This window comes from Falco biarmicus, chromosome 5 (genome assembly GCF_023638135.1).
Source record: "Falco biarmicus isolate bFalBia1 chromosome 5, bFalBia1.pri, whole genome shotgun sequence".
In the NCBI taxonomy this organism is placed as follows: domain Eukaryota; kingdom Metazoa; phylum Chordata; class Aves; order Falconiformes; family Falconidae; genus Falco; species Falco biarmicus.
In genome coordinates this window covers 1,128,039-1,155,748 of record NC_079292.1, presented here as the reverse complement: position 1 = coordinate 1,155,748, position 27,710 = coordinate 1,128,039, and the positions used below count along the sequence as shown (strand labels likewise).

Genomic DNA, 27,710 nt, shown 5'->3' with positions numbered 1-27,710 from the left:
CAGAACCAGGGAAGAAACCTCAGCAGGAAATGCCAAAGAGAAATGGGAACCAAAAATTTACAGCTTTATATTTTCTTGCTTATCAAAGACAAGAGTTTCTCAAGTTGCTGGAGTTCTAATTAGTGTCATTAAAAAAAAAAAAAAAAAAAAAGAGAGAGAGAGAGAGAAAACCCCAGACCTGGCTGTCAACCCCAAGGACCTGGCTTCCTTGAACCTCTGTCTTTCTCAACAGTTGAACTGAACAAAGGTCTTTCCTCACTTTTCACATTTTATTTACTATTTAATATAATTCCTGTTTAGGAAGCCCTTTGCATAACAAATCAGCTACATTATTTACACTGTGCTCATCACCATGATCCAAGTGTCCTGCAAAGCACATTAACAGAAGTCAGCAAAATCTGACAACGCCACGGAGATATTTTTATTTTTCCATGATTAGTCCTCTCAATCGTAATATTCATTCCATGGTAAGGCCAGGGTCAGCATCATCTCCCCAGTATATTATTAAATCAGTTTTGCTAAGAAGGAATCATATTACTAATTTTTTTTCCCTGGTGGAGTAACTGTTTAACCACAGGTGTATGCCAGTAGTTCAGCGGTAAGAGAATGTTTAGTTTCTCAAAGCACCATCTGCATTACAACACCCATTCTCAGTAGCATATTTACAATATAAAACTGATATTGCTCTCTTATTTTACAAAAACCTTCACGAACAATAAGGATTAACTCTGCAGATCCCTTCCTATCATCTGCAGCAAAATGATTCAGATTCCCTGAAGTCACCTACCACCAACTCCACCACTCACTCCTTGCCTGGGCTAGCAGACCTCCCAACTGCCCCAAATTCCACATTTCTACAGTATTTAGCTGAACCAAAACAAGGCAGCTTCTTGCTGTTTTTCCTCCCCATTCCCAGGATTTACACACCACGGCTTACGTACCTGCAGCAGGAGTACCATGAAGGATCCATCAAAGCAATTTCTTTACCAAGAAAGAGGCGTACAAAGTTTCCTGATCTTTTGCTAGGGAGTCTTGCCTTTTATCAAAACTACAGTCAAATGCCTTATTTAAAAGGCTTCTTATTCTAAGTCAAAAAACTGTGCACACTGAAGCCCGTTCTCAAAGTCCTTGGGCACTTCCACATCACCACCAGAAGTGACAGTCTCACTGTTGGCAAAGCAGCTGTGTGAAAACAGAGGAACTACTCTGCTCCACATTGCGTTTCTTCCACTAAAGAATGGTGGGACTACAGAAAGGCAGCGGCTATAACCAACATCATGGCTTGGGCTCCACTTTACTCCCTGAGTTCTCTCTCATCTCCCTCTTCTTCATGATTTTCTAGAATCACTCCCCACCTGCAAGAACAGCACCTTAGCCCCTGGCCCCACCATGAACATGAAAATGAACAAGAAAACCCAAACCCCAGTCCGTACACCTAGGAAAAACCCCAGCTCTATTATTGTCCCTTTTTGCCTGCTGCCTGGCCTTTCCACACATCTTGGGCTCTTTTCTTCTTGGAGTCTGCCAGCCTTCCCAGTCACAGAAACCAGACTGCAAGGATGCTCCAGTGGTCAATGGCAGCCATCACAAAGACATTCAGCTCGACCATGAATACTGAACTGGCAGCAAGGTTCCTTTCATCTCCAGAAGATGGCCCACCTCACTGGTCTCACAACCTCCTATGACTCCACGTGCACTCAGAAAGACAAAAAAGTTACACAAATTGTTCTGTTGGTTTGTTGGGGTTTTTTTGTAAAGGCTTCATTTTTTGCTGCCTGTCAGCACTGTCTCAGCATATTGCACAACATTTTTCTTTATTATAAAAAAATGTCTTCTGTATCAGGCAGGAAGAAAGAAAATTTTATCAGGAGGCTAGTGTGTACTATTCTCTGTCATTAGAGGTAAGTGGTTGCTTGTGTGGCCATCAGGAAGTGGGACCTAGTCAAATAGAAACAAAGTGTTAATAATGGCTTATCAGAAACGGAACCTCCCCTCCCTCCCTCCAAACACATACTTTCTTTATTCTTGGGCATTTCTTGTATGCTTTTGCCTGGTCTCTCAAACAAAAATTATATATATCTGCTTGCCTTCTCTCCTCACACTCACATAATCTTGCCAGGTGGCAAACTTCAACCAAAACTGAGAGGCAGAAGGTCATTAAGGCTACCTACAGCCTTAAATGGGAAAAATAAAAAGTAAAATAAAATCAATTAGTAACTAGGTGAGCAATCCTACCAGTGCCCAATGAAGGGAAAGGTAAAGACTGCTCAGCTCTTTCACATATCTTGGCAATAGCCTGTCAGGCTAATCAGTGGAAACACTGAATCCCTGCAGCACACGGTGCCTCTTCTTCGGTCAGCAGGCCAAATAGAAGAAGAATATGTTAGGGAGACTGACGAGGCCTGGGAAAATATGTAATTTTTGTAACAATATGAAAATAAAAAGAATATAGCAAGAACAACAGAGGGAATGTAGCAGAGAAACCTTTAAGAGACTCTGTTTCATTAATTCAGCTTCTTAGAAAACACCTTGCCTCCTTATGTCTTAGGTTCCCCAACTATTTTAAAAAGCTGTTTGAATCTCTGGTCACATGCATGTCAAGGGGAACGTTTATTGCAAGCGTCTTAAATTTTACTGGGACAGAGTCCCAGAGTTGTCCTTATCATCTATCCTCAGGTAACTGTGTCACTTATTTAAAGGAAGTTTTTCTTACTGATGTGGATCTGTTAGAGCCCAGTCTGAAACGGCAAAAAATAACTTCTGCTACAAATCTTCCAAAGCCATGTAAAATTCCTGCAATGTCAAACAAGATCTAAATTGTAACAAGTAGCAAAACTGTATTTACAGAAGTATTACAACAAAACTATACACGATACTTAAATGGGATACAGTGCAGTAAACTGGTATATAAATCACTGAGACATTAAGATAAAAAAGGAAACGTCAGGGGGAAATCTAACATTCTGAAATGCATCAATAAAAGCAAAACCCAAGCTATCCAAGCAAATGTAGTTCCCTCTGCCCAAGCTTCCTGGGTGAAATTAATTCTGTGGGACAGAAGTATCTATGTGGAAAGGCAGCTCTTAGTTCAAGGTCTCTTTACTATGCTCTCTTCAGGAAAAGAAATAACTTGTAATCAAGACACCCTATCATGTCTTGACTAAGTGAATCATGACTTTTCAAGGTAGTTTATTTTCTTTGAAGGAGCAGTATATTGACAAGGTACACAAGGAAAACCCTTCCAATTATTTCAGTGGAAAAACTAACAACTTTTGGCACTGATTTAGCATTGGATCCCAATTATTGGAAACGCACGGAATATAAGAATCAGAACTTAAGAGGTAAAGCACTGATAGTTACCTGTAGTTGAAAAAATTCCCCCAATAATGCCACAGAGCCTCACTAAGAACTGCCAGAAAGGCATGTGTTCTTCTGTCACCGTCACCATAAGTGAACTGATATCATATTTCATGAATATTCCTGACACCCCATGGCTGCCAGCTGCATGGTTAATTACTCTTTCCTGAGAGAAGAGAGTGAAACACAAGTTATTCACAAGGAAAACAATCTTAACAGACGTGATGACAAAGAGCTACTTCATCAGAGCTAGCAATCAACAGGAGACCATCAACAGGGAACATCAAGATAACTTTGGCCAGTACCTTCTAAAAGTCAAACATGATTAAATATTTACTTTCCTGGTCACTTGTCTTCTGTGCTGCATGTCAATGTTTATTACCATGCCTTGGTCTATCCTCTCAAGATTTGCTCACCCGGTCCTTTATACAAGGATGTTTATAACAAGGTTGCTTTTGGTACCTATGACTGTAAGTGCCACAGTCTTGGTCTAGTCCGTGAACTCAAATGAGTGCACTGGTCTAATACAAAGCCCCAACTCTTCCTACTTTATGTCCTATTAATCACTTAAATCAGGATGAGACCTTCAGGAGACATTTAAGTTGCTGAACAGCCTTAGCTACAGCAGTTTTCCCACGGGGTGCATATAAATCAGAGAATACTAGATTGGAAAGGAGCTTAAGGATGATTTGCTCCAACCTTTCCTGGCAAAAGCACAGTCTAGACAAGATGGCCCAGCACTCTGTCCAGCTGAATCTTAAAATTTTGCGTCCAACGTTGGGGAATCCACCACTCTCCTGGGGAAATTATTCCAATGGCTGATCATTCTCATTGTGAAAAATTTCCCTAGAGGTAACATTTACCCGTTACCCCTCATCCTCTCCACATGACCCCTTGTAAAAAGGGAGTAGCCTTCTTTGTAGCCACCCTTTCAATACCGGAACACAGTGGCAAGGTCTCCCCTAAGCCTTCTTTTCTCAAGGCTGAACAAACTCAGTTCTCTCACCCTTTCCTCATATGGCAGGCTTTCCAGTCCTTCAATCATCTCTGCGGCCCTTCTCTGGACCCTCTCCAGCCTGTCTGTATCTTTTTTGCATAGCAGGGACCAAAACTGAAAACAGCGTTCCAGGTGTGGGCTGACAAATGCTGAGTAGAGTGGGATAATGACTTCTTTATTTCTGCTGGTGATGTCCCTGTTGAAGCAACCCGGGATCCTGTTGGCTGGCTTTGCTGCAGCAGCACACGGCTCATTTATACTGAGCTTGCTGTCCACCAGGACCCCCAGGTCCCTATCCACACAACTGCTCCCCAGCTGGGTAGATCCCAGCCTGTGTTGCACTGCTGGATTATGTTTTCTCAGGTACAAGACCTTACACTTGCCGTTGAAGGTTCTTGTTAGCTCACTCTTCCAGCCTAGCAAGGCCTTCCTGCAGGGTGGCTCTCCCTTCCAAAGCGTCTACTTCCCCACTTCGTTTCGTATCACCAGCAAACTTCTTCAGGGTACACTTGATCCCATCATCCAGATCACTTACAAAGATATTAAACAGTGTTGGTCCCAATACTGATGCCTGAGGGACCTCACTTGTGACAAACTGCCAGTTTGAAAAGGAGCTTTTTACCACCACCCTCTGGGTGCAGCGCAGATCACCTGTCCAGACTGGAACCCATCAGCTTCTCAAGGAGGCAGCTCTGGGAAACTGTACTGAAAGCCTCGGAGAAATCCAGGTAGACAAGACCACTGCTTGCCCCACATCGACTGAACAGGTTACTTTGTCATAGAAGGCGATGGGGTTTGCCATGCATGATTTGCCCTTGGTGAATCCACGCTGGCTTTTGCCAGTCACGTGCTTCCTTTGATTTGTGATAGTCCCCAGGAGGGTTCTTTCCATAACTTTCCTAGGGACTGAAGTAAGACTGATAGGCCTGTAATTTCCTGGATTCTCCTTTAAGCCCTTCTTGTAGATGGGGGTGACATTAGCCTTCTTCCAGTCTTCTGGGACATCCCCTTATCTCCATGACTTTTCAAAGATTATGAAGAGCGGCCTCGCAATAACATCAGCCAGTTCTCTTAACACCCTCGGGTGAATAACATCAGGGCCTGTCAGTTTGTAGGGGTCAAGCTCCTGTAACAGTCCACGTACCAACGCCTACTTCACTGACCATGGCTCTGTGTTTGTATCAACCTGGATTTTTGTTCCCAAGGTCTAGGGCCCAACAGTGCTGGTAAAGACAGAGGTGAAGGAAGTCCTGAGAACCTCTGCCTTTTCAGCACTGTTAGTGACAAATTCGCCTCTCCTGTTTGACAGTGGGCCAAAATTTTCCTTCTGTTTCTTCTTGCTATGAACCTAAGAACCCTTTTCTTGTAGTTTCTGACATCTCTGGCCAATTTCAGTTCCAGCTGAGCTTTTGCTTTTCTAATTGCATCTCTGCACACCCTGGCAATATCGTCGTAGTTCCTTATCAGAAAGAGGAAGTCGATGAGGTCTTCTACAGACAGCTGGAAGTAACCTCACTATCACAGGCCCTGGTTCTCACGGGGGACTTCAACCACCCTGACACCTCCTGGGAAGACAACACAGCCAGGCTCATGCAGCCCAGGAGGTTCCTGCACAGCGCTGATGACAACTTTTTGACGCAGGTGACAGAGGAGCCAACGAAGCGAGGTCTGCTGCTGGCCCTTGGACTCACAAACGAAGAAGGGCTGGCTGGGGATGTGAAGGCTGGGGGCAGCCTCGGCTGTGTGACCACGAGATGGTGGAATCCCATGGGTTAAGGCTCTGGAAGGTAGGGGTGTCCAAGCAAGCCGATCTGTAATATACATCTATTTCTGGCTGCACCCTTTCCTCTAACTGGTACAATGGAAGAAAAGATAACTTAGGCACCAAAGCTTTTCACTTGCACCCCCAGGGCTTTGTCACTTTCCTTGATTCTGCCCAGGTTCCAGCCTGTGGTGTCATTCATGCCTACATGAAACAGTAGCAATGTAACAGAAATGCAGAAGTTTAACTTAAATTAGACCAATGCTATTTTTTTCCCCAGTGCATACCTATGCACAAGGCATAATCCACTACTTTGATAGAAAAAATAAAAATAAAAAGGAAAAAGATCAACATCTTTCACTGTGTGGTTTTCTTTCACTTGTACTTACCCTTTCTGTCACTGAAAATTGATGAGTTTCTGCTGAAATTTTGTATGTATGGAGTTTGGTTGGCACAACTGTGATAAAATATTGGAACATCTGGTTGTCTAGAAGAAAACAAATCTCGCTGTTGAATTAAGTAAAGAGTCAAAGACCATCTGCGACATTCAGAAATAAACCAAAGAAATCATATTTAAAACAGTTAATCAGCTAAGCCATTTATACTAGGGACATTCTTCAAGGAGTCCCAGTACTGCCAAGACTACTTCAGCACCATCTGTGTGAACAAAGTTAATTTCTGTGGGCAAGCCCTATAATCACATTTGGACTCTGAGAAATTCACATCTTACCCACATAATAAAAAGATTAATTAAGGTCAGGCCACTCACAGCTTCAAATACAATACACAGATTGTGTTTTCCAGGGCACTAGAACTGAACAAGTTTCACACAGTCATATTTTGCATGATACATACATCTTGACAGTTGTTTGAATATTTTAACCACTGAATTGTCTATACAATGCTGGAAGTCCTTCTAAACTGTTCATGGGTTTTCTCTTGATTAGATGTATCTTCTAGAGAATTCTTCTGGAGCAATCAGCATACTTATGTATCTATGATTGCTCTATCTTCATGCAATTCCCTAAAAGAACAAACACTGCTAGACTGAAGCAATTTGTTTCAACTACACTAAACCATTCTGGCTAGAACAGCCAATGGACTGACTGACTTTGAGACAACAGCATCTTTAGAATGTTCTGGGGCTTCACTCATGGGGGACGCAAGCCAGAGGATGAGATGTAGATAGCTCCATAAAGTAGGTTACTATACGCCTTAATTTATACATGAGGAAATGAAGTGATACACAAACACTTCCTGTAGTAGCCTCACAAAAGGCACTGTGGAAGTGACAAACTCAACGCAGGAATAGAACCCAAGATTCCTGATGCTATTTTCTTTAAACCAAATCTGACTTACTTTTCCCCGTTATGACAACAATCAGATCTATGAATCTCCACTGTAGCATACTGCTGCAAAATCCTTTGCATATGTTCATACTGTAACTTCAACACAATACAAATCTGGAAGAAACTGCAAATCAACCTCAGCAAAAGAGCAAGCGATACTGATACCAAAAAGAAACTGTGCATTTAAGATGCCATGTAGATAACTGAACAGTGCATTTACTCACTACCAAATTCAGGAGGACAGGCTGTAAATCACAACAATCATGAAACATGATAATATTTTAAATGTAATGATTGGAAAAATATAGAAAAGAAGATGCTTTTTTAAACACACAACACTTACGATCTGATGCTATTTTTTCTGTTCCATCCAAAGGGTTAATAATTCCTGGAATAAGCTCTCCAAAGGACAAATGATCTATTCTGTGAGAGAAGTTATAGGCTGAAAGACAATACAGAAGAATGACAAAACATTTTAAAACTATGAGGTTCTGTACTCAGAGAAGATGCACCTATTTCTCACACTGGAAAAGATGCTAGTTAATTCTATTTTAAACACTGGTGTGCTTTTCGTTGGATTTGTGCCCATGACTCATCAATATGTCCACGAACACGTTTCAAACAAAACTCAAACCAAAATTTTTAACCCAGAAAAAATTCAGTTTCTCTAGAAGAGAACTACTAAATCAAATTATAACTCTATCTGAATCAACCCTGGAGCTGAAGAGAGTTAAAATTTCACGACGGGAAATTTCTAGTTGGCCAAATACTTAATGTTATTCTACAGTTTGGGTTCTTGCAGGTAATGGTATTAAAAAGACTAAAATTTCATGAATTAAATGTACAGAAGAAGCATAAGGCAACTTCCAAGTTACATTGCTGATTTTACAAAGGTATTTAATATCTAGAAGATTATATACTTGTGTTAACATAAATTCATCGGCAGACATTTGGGGGTTTAACCAATACCAAGTTTATTTTTCACAGTAAGTCACTCTTGCCTCACAAGCAGCAGCAATATGCATTTAGTACCTAGACTCATAACCTAAAAATGAAGTTTCTAAGGACAAAGGTCAGAAATTTTTAGCCTTCTAAAAAATATTTTGCAGGAAATAGGTACTTTGGACTGAAATACAAGAATTTCATGTGGTATCTGTGTTACAACAAAGTACATCTGAGATTCCTGTGTTGTCATTACTGTAGAAGCAACCTGAAGATAATACTAATAGCATTAAATGTATAAAAGTAAGTCTCTGCCAAGGTGGAACACTGCAAAAAATACTCTTTGATTTCTTCTACAATGCAATTGCCCAGCTAGAACATCTTTGCAACGGCAACCTATGTTAACATATGAATTAGCAGACAGCAGTCTGAATGAAATTATATTCATACAGAGATGACAGAAAGAACTTACACTCATGGCTTACAAGGGCTGCCAAGTGTGCATGGCCTCGAGGGTGTGGTATTGCCCTAAAGAAAGCAACATATGTTTTATAAAAAAATGTGTTTAATGAATCCACACAAAAGAAGCATTTTTCCTGAACAGGACTACTTAGAAAAATACCTCTCCCCCTCTTATTTCAATAAATACTTTTTATATATGTATATATAAAATACGTGCATATATGTACGTTATAAATGTATAACATATATACATGTAAATATGTTATATGTATATGCTTTAGAACTTTTACATATATAAAAACTGTGTGTATCTACATAAAAAACAAATACAATCTTTTTATTACTGCCCAGTAGAGAGAGACTGAATGACAAAGGTACAGGAACGTTAGAATCATGAAAATCCTTACACAAAACTAGCATCTTGCATTTTTTAGAAATGTCAAAAACACATCAAGTCACTAGACTACTAGAAAAGCCATCAAGGCCTACGACATGAAAAGCTGCAGAACTGCTCAAGTGACTAATGAAAACTTGACTGTAATTGTTCTATGACTAAGCAAGTTACCTACGCTCTGTATTTGTTCCCTGACTAAGCAAGTTAATGTTCTGGACCCTTGTTCGCAGACCTGCAAACAAAGTACAATGCAGAGGCTGGTAACAGTGCGAAGGGCAGGGGAAATGCAACTCTGTCTGGAAAGTAGAGCAGTCTCTCAGCCACACTTCACACCTACCAGTCCAGCCAACAATGCAAGAAACTTTCCCTACTTTGCTTAAGTTAAATCATTACCAAATGCATGCAAGTGTTGGACAAACAGAAGGTGGACAAAGACAATGAGATCTGTCAACACGGAACACAATAAGGGCAATAAGGTACAAAGGCAGCCAGTGAAAAAAGCCTTAAAAAAAAGCCTACAAGAAAAGAAAGAGCAACTTAGCAGAAACACAAATGTAACAATGAGCAAAAGGAAGCAAAGGAAAGCAAAAGATTATTCAAGGTTGCAGAACTAGAGACAGGAAGAGAGAAGTGATGGCAGAACAGGTAAAAGGCTGAAATGATCGGCTCCAAGAAAGGCTTAAGAAGTTGGACATCTAGGGGCAAATCAGAGAGGTGGTACAAGACCAGACAGAATTGACATTTGGAGAAAGAAGCACACAAAAACAGCAGCTGGAATTACGTGTGGATAAATTAGAGAGTACAGATCGCACGCTAAGATCTCTGGTGACAGAGGCTGCAGGAAGACACAGCAGAACTGAGAGCACAGAGAAAAGTTAACAGAATAAGCTAAAGCATTGACAAAGCGTATCAGAAAGTCTCTCCTCAAATAAAGATGAGCTGGCATTTAGCTCCCAAACGATGGCTCTATAACTATGTTATCTCAGCACTGAAATGGCACATATCTACACTTCATCAGGGTTAGTGAACTGTGTACTAACAGAAAGGAAAAGTTTGGACAAGCCCGAAGAGTTGAGGCAAGTACAAGCAGTCTACTCCACATCATATGCTTACAGAGGACCTATCTGCAGGAGTTTTCATCCTGTAAGACACTGGAATCCGTAGCCACTACATTGCATGTAACAACACACTGCACCACATTTTTTTAGTAACTTATGAATAAATTTGGTTCTAAGTGTTCAAGAAAAGGTACCACATGGAAAATAATACCAATCATGTGTATGGCAAGGTTAATAAAAAGTCATTAACTGAAAAGCGTAAAAGCATACACACACATAGACATGCGTGCACTACATATAATGTAGAAGGCAATTCTTTTGTTTTATTTTCAGGAATTGAAAAGAACATACTTGCCCACAGTTATGTGAAAGTTCCCTGCCACTTTATTGACATAAAGATGACCATGAATTCTGCATGCATCTGGAGACTGTAGTGAATTATCTTCCCTGTTTAAACAAAAACAACATCAAGACCACTTCAGAATATTCACTAACAGAAATAACAGCAATACAGTTAGACTTCTTTTTCCTAGCATAAAAATATAGCACTATCATCTACCTCTTTTTATCATGTTCTTCTGGAATTACAGCAGGGATGATGGAAGGGAGGGAAACCAATAAAGGTCAGTCTGATGAAACCAGTAAGCTTTTGTTCATACTTGTATTCAGAGATCTGGCCTATAAAGCTAACTTATGATATCTGAACACGAGAACAGAAAACATAAGACCATAAGTATACTTCGCTGCCCCAGGGATGTTTTTTTTCCAATTACTTCTACCGAAAATGGGTTCTTGGGAAAGTTTTAATGCTACAATGAACAGAACAAAATACCTTAGTCACATTAACAACACTGTAGCAAGAACAGCTTTCAACATTTATTTTTCATGAAACCTTCCTCTTCCCACACTTGTTGGGATCTCCACAACTCAAAACATATTTCCAAATCTGCTCCTTAGAGGGAGATGGAAAAAAAAAAATGTATTTTTTTTAAAATCACTTCAAGCCTAAATACCACCTCAAATACTACATTAGCAAGTATCACAGAGGCTTCGACTTAATGAATATGAAAACATCAGCTAAATGAGAAAAAAGATTTTTTGAGCCCTCTTCAGCCTTGCCTTAGGAAGAAAGGATGTATTTGGTCCTCAGACAGGGAGATTACATCGGAAGTGCATGCAGCATTTTTGGTGTTTGTTTTATTTACAGTTTGCTTGTTTGGGGTTGCTTTCTTTGTTTGTTTTTAAGGGGAAAGGATTTTCAGCTTTCACATATAAAGTGTTCTCCTCTAAAAAAACCCAAAAGCAAAACAAAACAAAACACAAACCAAAAAAGCCAACGAAAAAAAACCCCAAACACATAGCATTTTGTGTGTAGTTGGAATAAAGTGAAAACAGCAAGGTTTCTCCACACAATTTTAACAGTGCCATCTTAGACCATGTTTTTGTTCAAAGGTTCATTCTATTAAAACCATAAAGTTTTAAGTCACAGCTAATAGCAGGACCTTTTTTAAAAGTTGCTGGACAGAAAACTATTCTTTCATTAAAAAAAAATACTTCAGTATTGCTTTGGCATTACTAATTCACATTAAGAAGGAAGCATCAGATAAAACTGACTAAAAGGTGTGTGTGTATATTTATGTGTGTGTCTGTATTATGTATATATACACACATATGAGAATACACACAGAAAACCCAGAAACCTTCTTCAGGTTAGAAACTCCACAGGTTTTCATAAAACAACAGCTCTCCAAAGCAAGTATTAAGTATATTATTTTAAAACGCAATAAAAAGCAGCAAGGTCTTCTTTTCTTACAACCTTATCTTCTGGGGGGGTAAAAAAAAAAATAATAAAATCATAACCACAATAAAATGTGAAGTCTAATTAAATAGGGCAGGGGGAGGGGGAACAATGACACAAAACCCCGATTTTTCTTACCGTGGTGGCAGTGCTGTAGAAGCACTTTTAAAAGCACTTTTGAATATCACATCTTGAAGAGAGTGTTCTTCCTGCAGCCTACTCTGAATCAGCTGCAGCATCCTAAAGTTTACATAGACAAGTGTGAAAGCATGCAACAGTAAACAAAAAATAACTTCACAATTAATTATTAGCTTCAGTTGCAGGTTATAAATCAAAAAGTTAGCAGGGTTCATGTCAGTATTAAAGCGATACATTAAACTTTGAGAATGGCATTTTATACAGAGCTTAAAGCTCCGGTGTACCCAGGAGTGTATGACCAAAATACTAAAACTAGCCAGACCCCCAAATAAGCTTCAGGTTCTATTACAAACTATCACTATAGCAATCACCCACGCAACCAAGCTGTTCCCCTTTAAACCATAAATAGTGTGTCAATTCAGTTATGTGAAAGACTCAAACTCATTTGCTTTGGCAAGAATGTATCTATTGGTTACTATGGTTCAGCTTTGACATTTAGATACCAAGCTATTGGTGTTACCCATCCGAACCCATAATTACAACTTGTGCTACCAAACATTTGTTTGGAAACATGAACTGAATGAGTCCATACATCTTGGCTTGCAACTGCATGACCCAATTCCACAAGTACGTCCAAAGCCAGTTTTTTCCATAACAGGGATCTCAAGTCATGAGAAAAGCAAAGTAAATTAGTATCTTTCAACAGGTTTGCACTCTTCAATTACCAGCAGGAGCTGTTAGACCCAAACAGTTCTGTCTTGTGACTCTGGTGTACCTCAAAGTCACTTCCAGTACAAATACTACAAACCATACACATGCATCTCAGTGATTTACCTTTGCCATTCTTTTTGTTGTGGGCTGAGCTCAAATACCACCTGAAACAAAAATAACACATCTGATAAAACATGCAGGAAGCATTGAAGTCCCATCCATGAAACCCAGAAAAGAACTGGGGTGTGGAAAAGAGCGGGCAGCTACCATCAACTTCACACTCGGTACCACGTTCTGCAGTTTATGAAAGGACTTTAAATAATACATTTAGTCTTAAAAGTATGGACATTTCTGCCTCTTCCCCCCCCAGAACTGCTCACTTGTTTGCATTTACAACTTCAGCATCTTTTCTTAAAGCTCTTGTAACTTGGGTCAGCAGTCTCTGCCCTTCTAGTCTAACGTGGGCTAGAAGAAGCAGTGAGTGGCAATTTAATTCTAAGTGATAACAGACATGCACAGGTTTGATGCATACAGCAATGAAACAAGCTAAGGAGCAACCTTTGAAAGACAAAGGTCCAGGTGCAGATTGTTTATCTCTAGGGCCATCCTACACTGAGCACTACTTGAAGACAAGCTACCAGACCTGCCATACTTCAATCAGCACAAGAGTATCACCAGTAACATCTGTGCACCACATAACACAGATGTAATCCAGGCAGTAAATTCAATTGCAATTAGTGCTCAAACATACCAAGAACATCCTCACTGGGGCAACTGCTAGCATGCAGCAGCTATAGCAGCACGGAGATGACTGTCCAGACAAAAAGAAGCAGCGTTCCAAGAACAAACAAACAAAACCAAGCCCCTTCCCAAGTGCGCCCTTCCATTCAGCCACCTCCTCCTGCTCATACATGAGTAGGAATGTGGACAAAACGTTTAATTTGGACTACCGTTCACTTATTAGAGAATGTAATAATTACAGCAGGAGGTTACATTCCCTAATAGATTTCCTGTAAATGATAGATTACTTTCATACAGCCTAATTACTTCAAAGCTTATTGTATATGCAACCAAGACAGCTTTAAGAGCACAAGCTTACAGTTCCAGAGCCTTCAGTTCACAATACAGAAATTAAAAGGATACTAACCCAACTTAGAATCTCTAATGCCATATTATAAGGCTATCATGGTGACTTTCTACCCCTTTTTAGAACCATAGTATTCTAGTTAAAAAGCAGCTACATCAATTCTCTTTTATAAGAGCTCCGATAATTTTCTTTCTGTATCAAATACTGTTAGCATTTACCCCTAGAATGTGCACAGGTAAAACCACTTAGCTGTAGAAATCCCTAGCTTGCTAAGAAGCACTGATCTAGGAGTCTGCTGTATTTGCAGAGAGTGAACACCCAGAAATCCTACTGCTAGCCCATTTCCCTAGCAGATTCCTGGGGCAAGTGCTGCAGACCTCACTCAAGCATCAGGCAATACTCAGGGAGGTTCTGTGCAGCCCAGATGTGGGGAAAAAAAACCGCACAAGCAAGCAAACCAGCCCAGCAGTGCTTTGCACCAAGTAACGAACAATTTCTTTTTTCAATAAAAAGGTAAGAATCAACTTACTGGTTCATAGATTAGCCCATCTGCAGAGGCAACCATTGTTTCTGCTAAATCCAGAACATCAGCCCCCACATCTTAAACAGGGAGAAAAATATGAAGTCACACAGATGATCAGAAGCAAACAAAAAAAAGTTCAAGTTGAAATGAACAGTACAGTAGTAAATTTTCAGTATAAGTTACTGTTCCTTCAATCTATCTAACCTTCAACATGAACTAAAAACAAACTTCAGACTTGCATATTTTCTCACTGACGTAACACCTACAGAGATGTTGTATGAACCACATATGCAAGCTTTCTAGGATCTGTTATGCATAAATATATTTTCCTGTTTCATAAGCACTGAATACAAACCAAGACTAGTCAAAACAGAGGATAAAGTTTTATTTCTCAAATTAAAAATAAATAAAAAATAATACAATCCCCACACTGATGAACCATACAATTAATACAAGGTTTAACCTAGCCCAAAAAAGAAAATGAGTCCTGAAGATCTGCATGCTTTCCTGGTAGAATTAGTGTTCTCTCTCAGTTCAGGACAACCAAAACCAGTCCATACAAATATTAGTTCATTAACTAAATGATGTCAAAATAATAATAAGCATTGCCTTTAAATGGGAAGGCATCCATATGTTCATGAAAAGGATCAAATTACCTGATGGTTCCAGTACTGTTAAACAGTAGACCAGGTTAATTTATTTATGAACTTGGCAAATATTAAGAGTTGTGATAAATTCCTGCTGCTGAATTGTGTCTCACAATGAGCTTTTAGAATATTCCAGCTAGAGAGAGACAACAGATCCTTCTCTTTCTGACAAAGCAAAGTTCTATGAGATGCAAATGAGATGGCATAAGTACTTTTCTTCACATCTCCTACCAATTCTTTAGTGAGTATACACCATCAAGATCACTACATGCCATCAGGATCAGAAGAAATATGTTAGAATATTTTGAACAATATCCAACTATTGCAAGCAAACAGATACTCTGAAGAGCCTTTAAAGTGTTTCAAAACTTTCACTGATGGAATACTTACATTGACACCTCATGGCAACTGTAATGTCAATATTGATTCTTAACTTACTGGAAAGTAAAAAAAAAAAAAAAAAAAAGGGTAAAAAGCTAATAAGTAACATTGAATGTAAGTACCAAGAGACATATTACTAAAATTCTCAGATTACTTGCAGAAACACAGTCAAATAACAAAATTTACACCAACAAATATAAACTTAAGCTGTTTGAAATTTGGGTGAACCAAGATGGACTTTTAATTATTAAAGCACTCGTAACAAGAAATAAAAGCATCACATTTCCCTGCTGAATTTTACTATGAAACACCTAACAAGATTTTGTGTAAATATCACTGGCCCAAGAGTTTGTTGGTCTCTTTACTAAGAATGTATGGTTTTCAATATTTTAGACACATTTTTTTTTTCCACAGAACTAGAAGAGTGCAGTAAATTCCACAGAATGTGGTGGACAGGACAATGTAGGAGTTACAAATCTAAACCTGAGTAAATATTTGAGCACCTTCTTCCCATTTTGTCCTTAAGACAGGCCATTGCATTTCCAACCCTAATCAGAATTTCTCAGGACAGTGACATTCAGGATAAGGCTGAGAAGCTGCTAAAGCCAGTTCCCAGGAAATGCTGCCATGTCATAAAGATCATTGGTTTTGCCAGTACTGCTTCTGGAAAAAGCTCTTTTCCCAAAAATGCTCCCATATTATAATAGTAAAATGCCTTGTATGCTAAGATCTTTACCCTGAATGTTTCCATAACAAGGGGAGGTAAAACATACTTGTTCTTATCAGGGGAAACAAAAAAAACCACCCAAACCAAAACCAACACCCAAAAAAACTCCATCACATCAAAAGCCTGATTGTGTGGCATTCCTCAATATTGTGGATGTATCCTACTGGTTTTCATGTTAGTTCCACAAGTCATTTAAACTATAATGAATAAATCCCCTCACTATAGTCATATGGTCCTATCACCTCCAGGGAGTTTCTTCTGGGAGCTTAGCTGACCACTACCAAACCACACAAGCAAGAGATTAAACAGTGGCTCAAACTTGGGATCAGACATGGTCAGCAGACAGGAGAAAGAAAAGCAGCTGAAGTGATACCAGTCTCCATTGGTTTAAATTGTCAAGCACCACAGGCTGAGTGATTAACTCACAATCAAACTGGAAAAACTGCAGCAGGACATCTCCCAGCTCCTGTAACTGTCTCTTAACTGCTAGACTATCCTTCCTGTGTGATAGCTTCACGAGGGAAATAACCTAGTTTAGTAAAGACCTGAATGTCAAACTCCCTTCTGTCTGACGGGATTTACTCTAACTTGAGTTTTTGATGCATCTCTTTCATTTAAGGTTCGCGTATTTTTTATTTTTTCATTGAAGAAACCTTTGGTATTTCTGACGTACAAGGCATCCAATTAATATACGTATCTTTAGCTTGTTACCACAGCAACCAGTCAAACAGCTTTTAAAGCTATTTCTGTTCCAGACACATGATATTTAAAGGTGTTCAGTGCACAAAATCTCTATTAACTTCACGTGGACTCATGGGTGCCCGACTATCTCGGGAAGAAAGGTGAACACAGTCCAGACAAGCACAGGAAATCAACAGCAAATGGATTTTCAGCTGATCTTGGGGGCTGTAACTGGAGACAAAGATCAGCAGCAACCTCTAGATATCGCAGCCGAAGTTCTGAGTGCTTACTGTTCACCTCCAGCAGCACAAAGTATAATGGCAATAAACTAACTGTATAAACTAAAGCAAGCATCATGCAAACATGGTGGCTTTACCTAGCTGATGTGGAGTTACATATTACAATGTCCTCCGAATTGTTAGCAAATAATTCCTCAGGGGACTCCTTCACCAACCAACCTATACTATTCTGACTTCTTCATTGCAGAAATCTTAATTTCTCCTCTTCATAGATTCCAGGAAAGAAAAAAACCCAAATTAATCAACCAAAGAAAAATCAAGTTCCTCTAATATGTCATTTTTAATTTCAATCATAAATTGCTTGCAAGTCACACAACCATTTTACATCTATTCTTTCCTGAAATGCAGATAACTTAAATTATAAAAGGAATTATAATGAAGAAAAGTTACCTAGTAAAATCCTTGTCTACTTCATACTCATATTTCATCCATGTGTCCTGGTACACCATGAACTCCATTATAGTCAGGAAAGCTATCGTCGTAAATGCTATCAGAGAAACTGAGTGGCCCAACAAAAAGAAATATAAGTTTAGATTGTGAGAAGTATTATTCAGAAACATAAGCAGAACAAAATTCTAACATTCCAGAATCTGATCATTACCAGTACAATACCAGTATCCATAAACTACTCTTGGAAAAATGTTTTCATATCTACAGCATTTACTTTTACGTAGGGGAAAAGAACAAGTCTGACCTTTGTATCAAGAAAAATCTTTTTCAACAAGTACAGTCAAATACTAGAACGATGGGGAGGTTGTGAAATCCCTATATGGGAGATTTAAGAACAGGAGGAGGATTTAAGATACTCCTCCACATATAAAGGAAAATACCCACAAATCACTGTCAGGGATGGTCTAGGCAAACTCAGTCCTAAATTCAAGTATGGAAGAAGGATAAGGTGCACCTCGAAGTCCCTTGAAGCCTCCACTTGTCTACAACCTAAGTTTTTATAACACATTTTTTATACCTAGCTTTAGAGCCAAGAAGCTAGCGGACAGAAGAAATAATATGCATTATATGCACTGTCCAGTTAGAAGAAGGTGCCTTGATCGTATTACTTGTGTATAGCTCCACAGTCAAGACTCCCACCCCAATTTTTCAAACCCTTCTCCCTCTGGCGATAAGCAACATGTAGCTACCCATTCTACCAACAGCTAAATAAGTGAAGAACTGATTTGAAATTATTTTTAGGAAGAAATCTGGTATATTTTAACGGTATGTGAGTCTCACTTATCTCCAAAGCAGCCTATTCATCACATTTGCAAAGTTGTACAATGCAAGGAGAAGACCATCCTGCTGCACATGTGTCAGAAACACAGTAACAGATGCCCAGAAGCACCTGCTACACCCCTTTTATTAAATCATGGCTTTTGTTAAGTTAAAAAAAAATCCGTTATGGAGCATGGTAGCGATTTGTGCAGCTTATCAACAGTGTATGTTTTCCATGTGCACTCTGTGGAGGATTTCTACAGAGTCTGTGAAGGGCAACTTGAGAAAAAGCAAGCCCATTGTTGATAGGCTTCAACTCACTACACAGTGGTCTACAGGCCAGAGGTGGCAGCAGGGGAATAAATGCACTGTCCTATGGGATCAGAAAAAAAACACTGACTGCAGCATTGACCGTTGCATCGATCAGCAACATTCAAGTTCTAGCTTTCAGCTAAAACTACGTAATGATCACGTATATGAAAACCTTCATGTCAATGCATACTGCGAAAGCAGATGCACTAACGGGTTTATTATTCTGGCTATCAATTTCCTTTTAGAACCCAGCAGGCCAGACCCACCCCAGCTATGCAATAGGAAAGCTGGAGCCATACTGTCTACCCAAAGCCACAAGGAAACAATTAACTTGTAGTTGCTTTCTGGGTAAATCTGAGCAAATTTTTGTGTATTTGTGCATCTGAACTGGAAAATAAAGTCACTGGAAATTCTGCAAGACTGATCTTCTTTTCTGAAGGCTCTCCCAGCCCCAGAGCTGGAGTCCCAGCCTGTTTGAGAGACCGGTACTACTTTTGCAACAGGTGTGAAGGCACTGAAAGCCTGAGAATACAGTCTTGATATGTTTTGCATCCCTGTCACACCAGAAAGTAAGTGTGACACTTCAATCCTGAACAGATCGGGAATACTGTAATTCAGATTTTTATAATAGCATACAATAAGACAATCCTATATTGTCATTTATAAGGTTGCTGGGATAGACCAAAGAATGCTAAACTAACTTCTGGTGCTGAGAAATCCTTAAGGGATCCTTTACCAAAGTGTCATGCAGGATGGTGCTATACTACAAAAAAGGAATTTTTAAGCATTTATTGTTTTTCTGCAAATTAGAACATAAAACCAACTCGCTTGCTTTCTCAGGAACTAACATTAATGCAAAGTTATTTAATAGGGTCTTAGAGATTATTTCCTATACAATAATCCTTTAATTATTAACAGTGCAATTCAGGAAACATAGCAAATACAGATCCTTGGGATATTTACTTCTACAGTACAAGTAGCACAATGACTTCAAAGGCTTATCTGTAGATTGCAATTGCTTCTTGTACTTTTTATTCAACTGAATTTCAGACATAATTGCACGAGAGAGATTTTTGTCCTCCATTTCAAACTAACTTCTAGCAGTTTCCTATCTAACTGCAAACAATTCCAACAGTCCAACAGATGAAGTCACTGTTTCCAGATCAGGCTACCTCTAACCCAACCCAACTTAAAGGCACAATTTTCTGTTCAGATACATATAGAAAAGGTACTTCCTACAGCTACAGCTTTTTGAGAGAAGCTCAAGTGACTACAAAGGACAATATAAGTACATGCCCTGGAGTAAAGTGTTTAGTTCTTCAAAGGGCTTTCCTTACTCTTAAAATCAACTACACTTTCAAGACAGAAAGCATTAGAAAGCTGCTCTTCATCCTGATGCTTAACTTAGTCAGCTCTTAGGCACCTCTGAAGAATGTTTTTCCTCTTTTATGAAAGCATAGAGTTTGAATCCCACCTGTATTTCAGCTCATGCTGACACGGTCTCACCCAGATATCTGACACAGAGAAAAGGCCTAATGAGACAACAAATGAGAAAGTTTTACCACAGCCCTGGGACCGTGCACTTCCAGTTGTAATTGGTTAGAAGTTTTTACAGTGAACCTTTACAATGATTTGCGTCTCACCAGTTTTACAGAAAAATCTCCCTTCAGATGAGCGATGAATGCATCTGTTTGGATGAGGTACTATGTCTTCACTTGAAGGAGATGAGCTCAGTCCACAAAAGAAATCAAGAAACCAATTTTGGCTAATTTCAAGTGATCACAGATACCCATCTTCCTCCTATTGAAGTTTCTATTCCCAGAACATACTAGACTGAGATAACAGCCAACATGAATAATGTCAGCATCTCAGTAAGGCCTACCTGTGCCTCCACTTGCTGAAGTTTCCACATAGCTTTCAGGAACCTTTGGAAAGGCATCCAATTCTTTCATCAAATTCAAGGTCTTCTTCCGATTCAGTCGCCTCATCTTCAGCACGCTCTTCCACCACCTCCTTCATATATTCCCTCTGATTTGAGAATAAATTGTTGTGATTAAAAGACAAAAGCAATATTACTCAAATTGATTGGCTATAATTATAAAGCAATAATAAGTTAATTAAAGCCTAAGAAATATGTCTTGAAGAAACATATGCTAATCAACTGGGTGATCGCTCTTGCTTCAAGAAAACTGTTAAAATTGACCTGGACACTGCTGCTTACATTCCAGACACATCCAGCAAATTCACCATTTAATTACTATGATTAATTTCTCTCTCAATTAAATTCTTACTAATATTGGATATATTTAATATCAAATTAACAAAACCAAACTCAGTCCTGAAGTAAGCTTGCTAAACAGACCTGACAATGCACAGAAGTCACTGACTTAGCAGGGAATACCTAACAGGCTGAATAAACTTGGGGAGGATGTTAAACTGCTCTGGGCTCCTATTTTCAGCCAATACGGGCATGCTATATGCATGCTAAAGGAAAAAAAAGTGCATTTCATATTTTCACACCTGTAGAATTTCATCATAATAATAAAATCAGCAGTTTTTTCCTCTACAAAAACGTCCCCAAAGTAAATTAAGTATCAAATCCTAGCTCCATACTTCAGAAACTTTTTTTGTCCATGACACGATCTCTGCTCCACTTGGAGTTGTTGATATGTTAAGCAGCAAGATGCTGAGAGAAGCAGCCTGCCCAGGAAATAACTGTCTTAAACTGTTTCCAAATCATGTAAATACTCTCACAACCCAGTCCTGCCAATACTCTGCGTGTTTTAACAAGTTGGCACTGCTGTTTTCCTTCTGAGGAAATGCTGCACTTCGCCCAGAATTTCTGAAGCTACAAAAACCATCGTGCATTTACTGTACTCTGAGAATACGTCATACTATCATCCCCTATTTAAAGGCAACAAGGCAGGCAAACTAAGCGATACTGCCAACATGTGAGATGGTCCTCATCATCATCTTGTAGAAAGAGATATTAACTCATCTCACCTGTTTCAAGAGCATATCAAGTCTCCAATGCGTCCTAGTGAAATTATTCAAGAGCTATTCCCTGTTCTGCCCCTCTCTGCTGCTGAGCAGGCTTCCTACTGTGCAATAACAAAGCAATAGGCTTTACTGGAAATGGGAGTTCACACATGAAGAACCCCGATCTATGCCTGCAATTTCCTCACTACACAAAGTCGCTTCAGACCTCAGTGAGAAGATACAGGCACTTGGTGGAAGCATCAGTCAAATAAGCCTGCAGGGACCAACAAAATACTGCACGTGTGGCAGAGGATTTGAAGAAACCACAGTTAAAGTAGGCAGAGAAGATGGGTGCTGAAATTGAGTTTTGGTTACACAGCATCAGGGGTAAAAAAGAAAAAAAAAAAAAGGAAGCAAGGTCCTGTTTTTTTCTACACTACATAACTGTGGTTTAACCAATTACCTCAAATCCACTCAAGAGTGGATTAAGGAAAAGTTGGAAAACTTCAGAACACAGATATAGCAGCTGTTTGGACACAGTGACTGGAGCCGTAACACTCATTAGTAGACGAAACACCACACAGGGCTGCCTGATCCTACACAGACAGCACTGAAGTCACACAGTCAACTTTGCACTGTTTCATTTTCCGCGTCTTCTCTGCGACTGCATGTGTATGGACACACCGTAAAGACGTGCAAGACAAATCCAGAGAGTTTGAGAGCCCTTCACTAAGAAACTTTCTAAATTGTTCTGCACCAGTAAGCATGTGGATTTTTGCACTCTAGCTAGAAGTGCCCCATTTGGTCACGGTTCTGTAGTCCCACGAAAATCACTTTCTGTTACAAACGAGACTGCTGCCCCTTTCCCCCTGCCCACCTCAGAAACATCACATACAAAATGTAGGATCCGTTGCTATGAAAGTAACATGTTATGGATCCCAGAACCAACTACATGGCAAAAGAATCGTTATTACAAGCTAAAAAAACAAAAAAGGGAAAAGCATAGCGTGAACGCCACTGGCGACCCGAGCGCCCGCTGGAAGCGCCCGCAACCCAGACCCACCCGAGGAGCTGGGGCAGCCGCCGCTTACTCGGACAGCCTGGCAGCGGGGCCGGCGGGCCGCGCCTGTGACCCTCTTCTCCCGGACCCGCTCCCGGACCCACGCCCGAGCGCCTCCCGGGGGCATCGCCCCAGCGCCGGCCGCACCCCCCCGCCCGGCGGCCCGCGCCGAGGAGGCCCCGGCAGGCGGCCGCCAGCCCCAAGCCCGCACGCCTGTGCGCGCCAGGCCCGCAGCCAGGCACCGGGGAGCCGCGGGACAGGGCAGGCCGCGCCGGGCAGCCACCGGGACGGGACGGGACGGGACGGGACGGGACGGGACGGGACGGGACGGGGCAGGCCGCGCCGGCCGCCTGCCCCCCCCCTCCCCTGGCCGTGCCCCTACCTCTGGCTTCTCTCGCCGGTACCCAGCGCCGCGGGCGAGGCCGGAGCGGGGGGGGCAGCCGTAACGCCCTGCTCGGCGCCCACCTCGCTGAGCATGGCCGCTCGCGTGGCCCGGCGCGGGCTCGCTCCGCCACCGCCGCCCGGCGGGAGGCCCAGCCCGGCGGGAGGCACAGGCCGACGGGAGCGGCGGCGCCGGCCCGCCCGCGCGCATGCTCGCCGCCCCACGGGCATGCGCCGCCCGCCGCCGCGGCCCGGGGCACCGGGTGCCGCCGCGGGGAGAAGGCCGATCGGCGGCCCCGCGCCTACGGGGACACAAGCCGTACGGGCGGGGAGCGGTGGGCGCCGCAAGGCGAGCGCGGCGTCCCCTCGCTGCCGGCCGCGGGAGAGCAGAGCCGGCAGCAGCCCGGGGCTGAGCCCCCCGAAGCCTCACTGAGTCCCGTAGCCCGAGGGCGCAACGCGGGCTGCAGCTCCGCGGAGCTTCGCGCGCTGCCCCGCAGCCGGTGGGGCGGGCGTCCCGGGCAGCGGGAGCGGCGGGCGGCGCCCCGGGGCGGGGAGGGGAGCCCGGCTGCGCCCAGGCGGCGGGAGCCGGTACCCAGGGGAATTCGTGCTGCGGCGAGCTGCTGCGCGGGAAGCGGTGCTTCAGAAGCAAACTGGAAGAGCCCCGTAACCCAGCCTGCGGGGTGGTACTGGTTTAGAAGCTACGAACGTCAAAGCACGGCAGCGTTTGAGAAGAGGCAGTATTGTATCACGATAACTGTGAAGGAAAAGGCTTTAAGACAGCAGCCTGTAATGGTTGGGAAAGACAGATTTTTACGCTCACAAGCCAGTCTTCGGACCTGATGTGAAAAAGGTGAAAGGGCTCGTTTGTGGCCAAAATCTCTGTTCTCATCCCTGTGTTGGTGGAGCTAAAAGGCACTGCCTCTCACCACAAATCTTGCCCCTCAGTAACAGCAGTGTTCTTTTATCCCCGCATTTTACCTTACAAGTGCAGAAGTGCCCGTGTCCCCTGTGCCACTACCAGCACAGACTTACAAAGTCAGTTATCACAGGGTTATGTTACACTGCTGCCACTGTGCCCGCAAGTTCACGGGTAGCTGACCCAACCTAGACATCTTCCTACAGTTGGTATCTTTTGGGAAGTGCTGACATCTTAGATGACATCAAAATTACTCAAGAAAAAGTGATCCGTGTAAGATTAAAAAAAATAATAATTTAAAACATTATAACCAAGCATTTATATTCATAGATCAGAAAGAAGAGAGACTGAAGACTCCGGTATTTTTTTATAATGAGGCAGGCAAATAAAACTGACACATCCCAGAAACACAGTGATGAGTTTCACAGCATCAGTGCAGATTTGCTCTTTATAATAGTTCAGAGGAAAAAGTAGATCCATGACAAGAGAGTTCCAAGTGGCATGCCAAAGTATATACAATTTGAGTAAAACAACTGCTTGTCTGGGTATCTACAGCATTTGAGAACAAAAGGAACCCAAAGCCAATAAAGTAGTACAGACCCAAAGAGTATTTTTTTTGCTTTTTAGGGATAGGCAGACTGGGTTTTAAGGAAGGAAAGAGGATACAGCCACAGACTCATGTTCTCACTGAATTCTGATTGGTGTGTTTTGATAATTTTTGCAGCTATAGTAACAACTGGATCAGAGAGACAGAAAAAAGGAGGTGGGAGAATGACACAACAGATAAATAACCAGGCTGAAAATATGTTTTATCTGTATGTTTGTTCCCTCATCTCAGAAACAGCAGGCAGCTTTAGCTACACTTAAAACTCTTACATTGACATGCCAATGGTTGTAGGGTATAATTCAGCAGCCAGGGATTTCGCTGGCTAAGCTCTATTTTCCCTTGAAACACTCTCAGCACAGAGGCCTGGAAAGAGCAACTGATAGATCTGGTTATTAGCTGTGCATCAGAGATGCTCAACAGATGTTCTCACACAGGCTATGAATTAAAGCAATCCAATCTGCTTGCAGACAAAACCAACATTAGTTCTCAACGCCGCCTTGAGATGCCTCTTACAGAGAAGTGTCATGGGACAAAACTGCTTGCAGCTTTGCACCATTATAGCTGTATTTTTAACTGCAGATGTCTCCATAGGATTTAATGGGGAAAACACAGCAAACATTTTTCAGAATGCAAGAAAAGTAGAGAAAATTATATAGTGATAACAGTGCATTACAATGACACTATATATTTGACTGTACTGTGCGGAAGCAACATAACAGTGATCATACTGCATCCATCAAGTACCAGACTATTCTAATTCAAACTGTGCTCCTTTCTTCATGCCCCTGCATGTTTGTGTTCTGCTCTCCTGATCACACCTCAGCGGTGGCAGCCTAGAAGCACCTGCCAAATTACCTTCAGGAGCAGAGAAGGGGGAAGAAATCCAGCTGTCAGCTGCAAGCCATGCAGGCGAGCCAAGGGGCTGCCCCTCAGCTGCTGCTTTACACACATTTGTTTCACTACAGTATTTAACAAGATCCCAAAGCACCCCGAGACTCGAGTGCAGTCATCTATGTAAAAATATAACTGCCTTCCCCCCCAAAAAACAGCACTTGTTAACACTGGTGATTTGTGAAGTTCCTTGATGTGTGCAAACAGGGGAAACCCTGTCAGATGTCTCATAGCCATACAATGTAGCAAACCACAAATGAAGCAGAACATAAAAAAATAAAACCAAAAATAAAAACCAACCCAGGAATGTTAGGCTATGAAGCACACTGATATCAAAGACAGTAACAGAGAAGATGGTAGGCCGAACATGAGGAGCGAACGTAAACATGCAGATTCCCCACCTGCGCTTCACCACACTGCAGCGTTAACATGCTGGAAAGTATATGCAAGATGCACGAAATAAAAGATCTGGCTAAAGCATGTCGAGCCTAAACCCAAGCCCCCATCGTTTGCTGCTGCTACGGGCAGCGGCACAGGTGGCTCACGACGGCTGAAAAGGCACCGGGTTAGCGAGGGAGGGCGAGAGCAGCAGGCCGAGCGGCAGCAGGGGCTGGGGGTCGGGGGCTGCGCGGCCGGGGGAGCCCGGGGGCGGCGGCAGCGCGGAGGGGCTGAGGCGAGGCAGGGGGAGAGAGCAGCCGCTTTACCGGAACGTGAAGGCATCGAGGTGGCATTTAGGAAGAAGGAGGAAATACAGGTGTAAAAGGTAAAATATGGAGATGAGGGGGTGGGAGTGGCTGCGAGGGGGGTGGAGGGCCAGAAAGTCAGTCCTGGGGCCGAGCGGCGAGGTGTAAGGGCCCGGGCGGGGCGGAGGGGCGGCCGCCGGGGCGGTGAGGGTGCGGAGGGGCGGCCGCCATGCCGCGGCGCTGGCGGTGGGCGGGCCCCGCCGGGCCCCTCAGCCAATCAGAAGGAGCCACGCTCCCAGAGCCCAGCGGGGTGGGGCCGCCGCCGCGCCTGCTTAGCGCCCGCGGCGGGGGCGGTGCGGGCCCCACGCAGTCGGCTTCCCGCGCCCGCCCTGCGCCGCCCTCCCGCTCCGTCCGCCCGCCCGCTCGCCTCCCTCCCGCTCCGGGCGGCGCTGGGTGAAAGCCCCCCCACCCCCATCCGTCCGCCCGCCCGCCCGCCCGCTCGCCTCCCTCCCGCTCCGGGCGGCGCTGGGTGAAAGGCCCCCCACCCCCATCCGTCCGCCCGCCCGCTCGCCTCCCTCCCGCTCCGGGCGGCGCTGGGTGAAAGGCCCCCCCTCCGTCCGCTCGCCGCCCTCCCGCTCTGGGAGGTGCTGGGTGAGCCCCCCCGGGCCGCTCGGAGCGGGGTGTTGTGCGCCGCCGCCTGCGTGCCGCAGGGCCGCCGTTCCTGCCGTTTTACGGCTGGGGCGGCTGTGCCTGACGCCCGCCCCTCAGGCGCTGAGGCTGGCCGATCGCCGGCCGATGGCGGCGTTTCTACGTTCCCTGCTTCACCGGTTTATACAGTCACAGGCTGCCGGAGTCTGCCTCCTGCCGGTGAAGTAGCCCGGTGCCGGTCAGCCTTGCGGGGCCGCCGAGGCCGGCCGGGCCCTGGGGTGGGTGAGGCGGGCGGCAGGTGCGGAGCGGGGGCGCTCGGAGCCGGGGCGGTTACCGGCCCTTGGCGGGGGGATCACTTTGCAAGGCCGTAACGCCAGTGGCTGTGGTGGCATTTATTCACGGCCCTCCGCCTGTAGCGGGCGTGAATAAAACCAAGATGGCAATGAAAGGAGGCCTTGGTCGCTTTTCTGTATCGCTTTTCCCATTCAGCCCCACGTCTAGTCTTTTGACAGATCCTTGTCTGAAAGATCTTCATGAACATTTCTTTTCATGCGGTCTCAGAAAGCAGAACAGTCCAGTTCACTGGGAGGAAAAACACATTAAAGCTACTTGGGGTATCGAACAGTCCTGTTTACCATTAATGTATTGTGTAAACCGGACAACTTTGTTCTAAAGAGCCACCACTGTTTTAATATGTAATCCAAATGTATT

General features: G+C 43.0%; 1 protein-coding gene across 2 annotated transcripts; it reads right to left on the bottom strand.

The window, feature by feature from the left end:
- Positions 1–399: 399 nt before the first annotated feature.
- Positions 400–26,415, bottom strand: ERGIC2 (ERGIC and golgi 2). Of its 2 annotated transcripts, none has more exons than XM_056339782.1 (14): positions 26,373–26,415; positions 20,717–20,862; positions 17,704–17,812; positions 15,616–15,662; positions 14,585–14,655; positions 13,092–13,132; positions 12,258–12,359; positions 10,673–10,768; positions 8,880–8,935; positions 7,809–7,907; positions 6,506–6,603; positions 3,361–3,523; positions 2,714–2,793; positions 400–1,938 (listed from the first exon to the last, which is right to left on the bottom strand). In XM_056339782.1, exons 2-14 carry the CDS (start codon positions 20,820–20,822, stop codon positions 1,873–1,875), a joined length of 1,134 nt encoding a protein of 377 aa, XP_056195757.1. In that variant the 5' UTR covers positions 20,823–20,862; positions 26,373–26,415; the 3' UTR covers positions 400–1,872. The 2 variants fall into 2 exon arrangements, with proteins under 2 accessions (XP_056195757.1, XP_056195756.1); XM_056339781.1 differs by lacking the exon at positions 26,373–26,415 and adding an exon at positions 23,256–23,419.
- Positions 26,416–27,710: the final 1,295 nt, after the last annotated feature.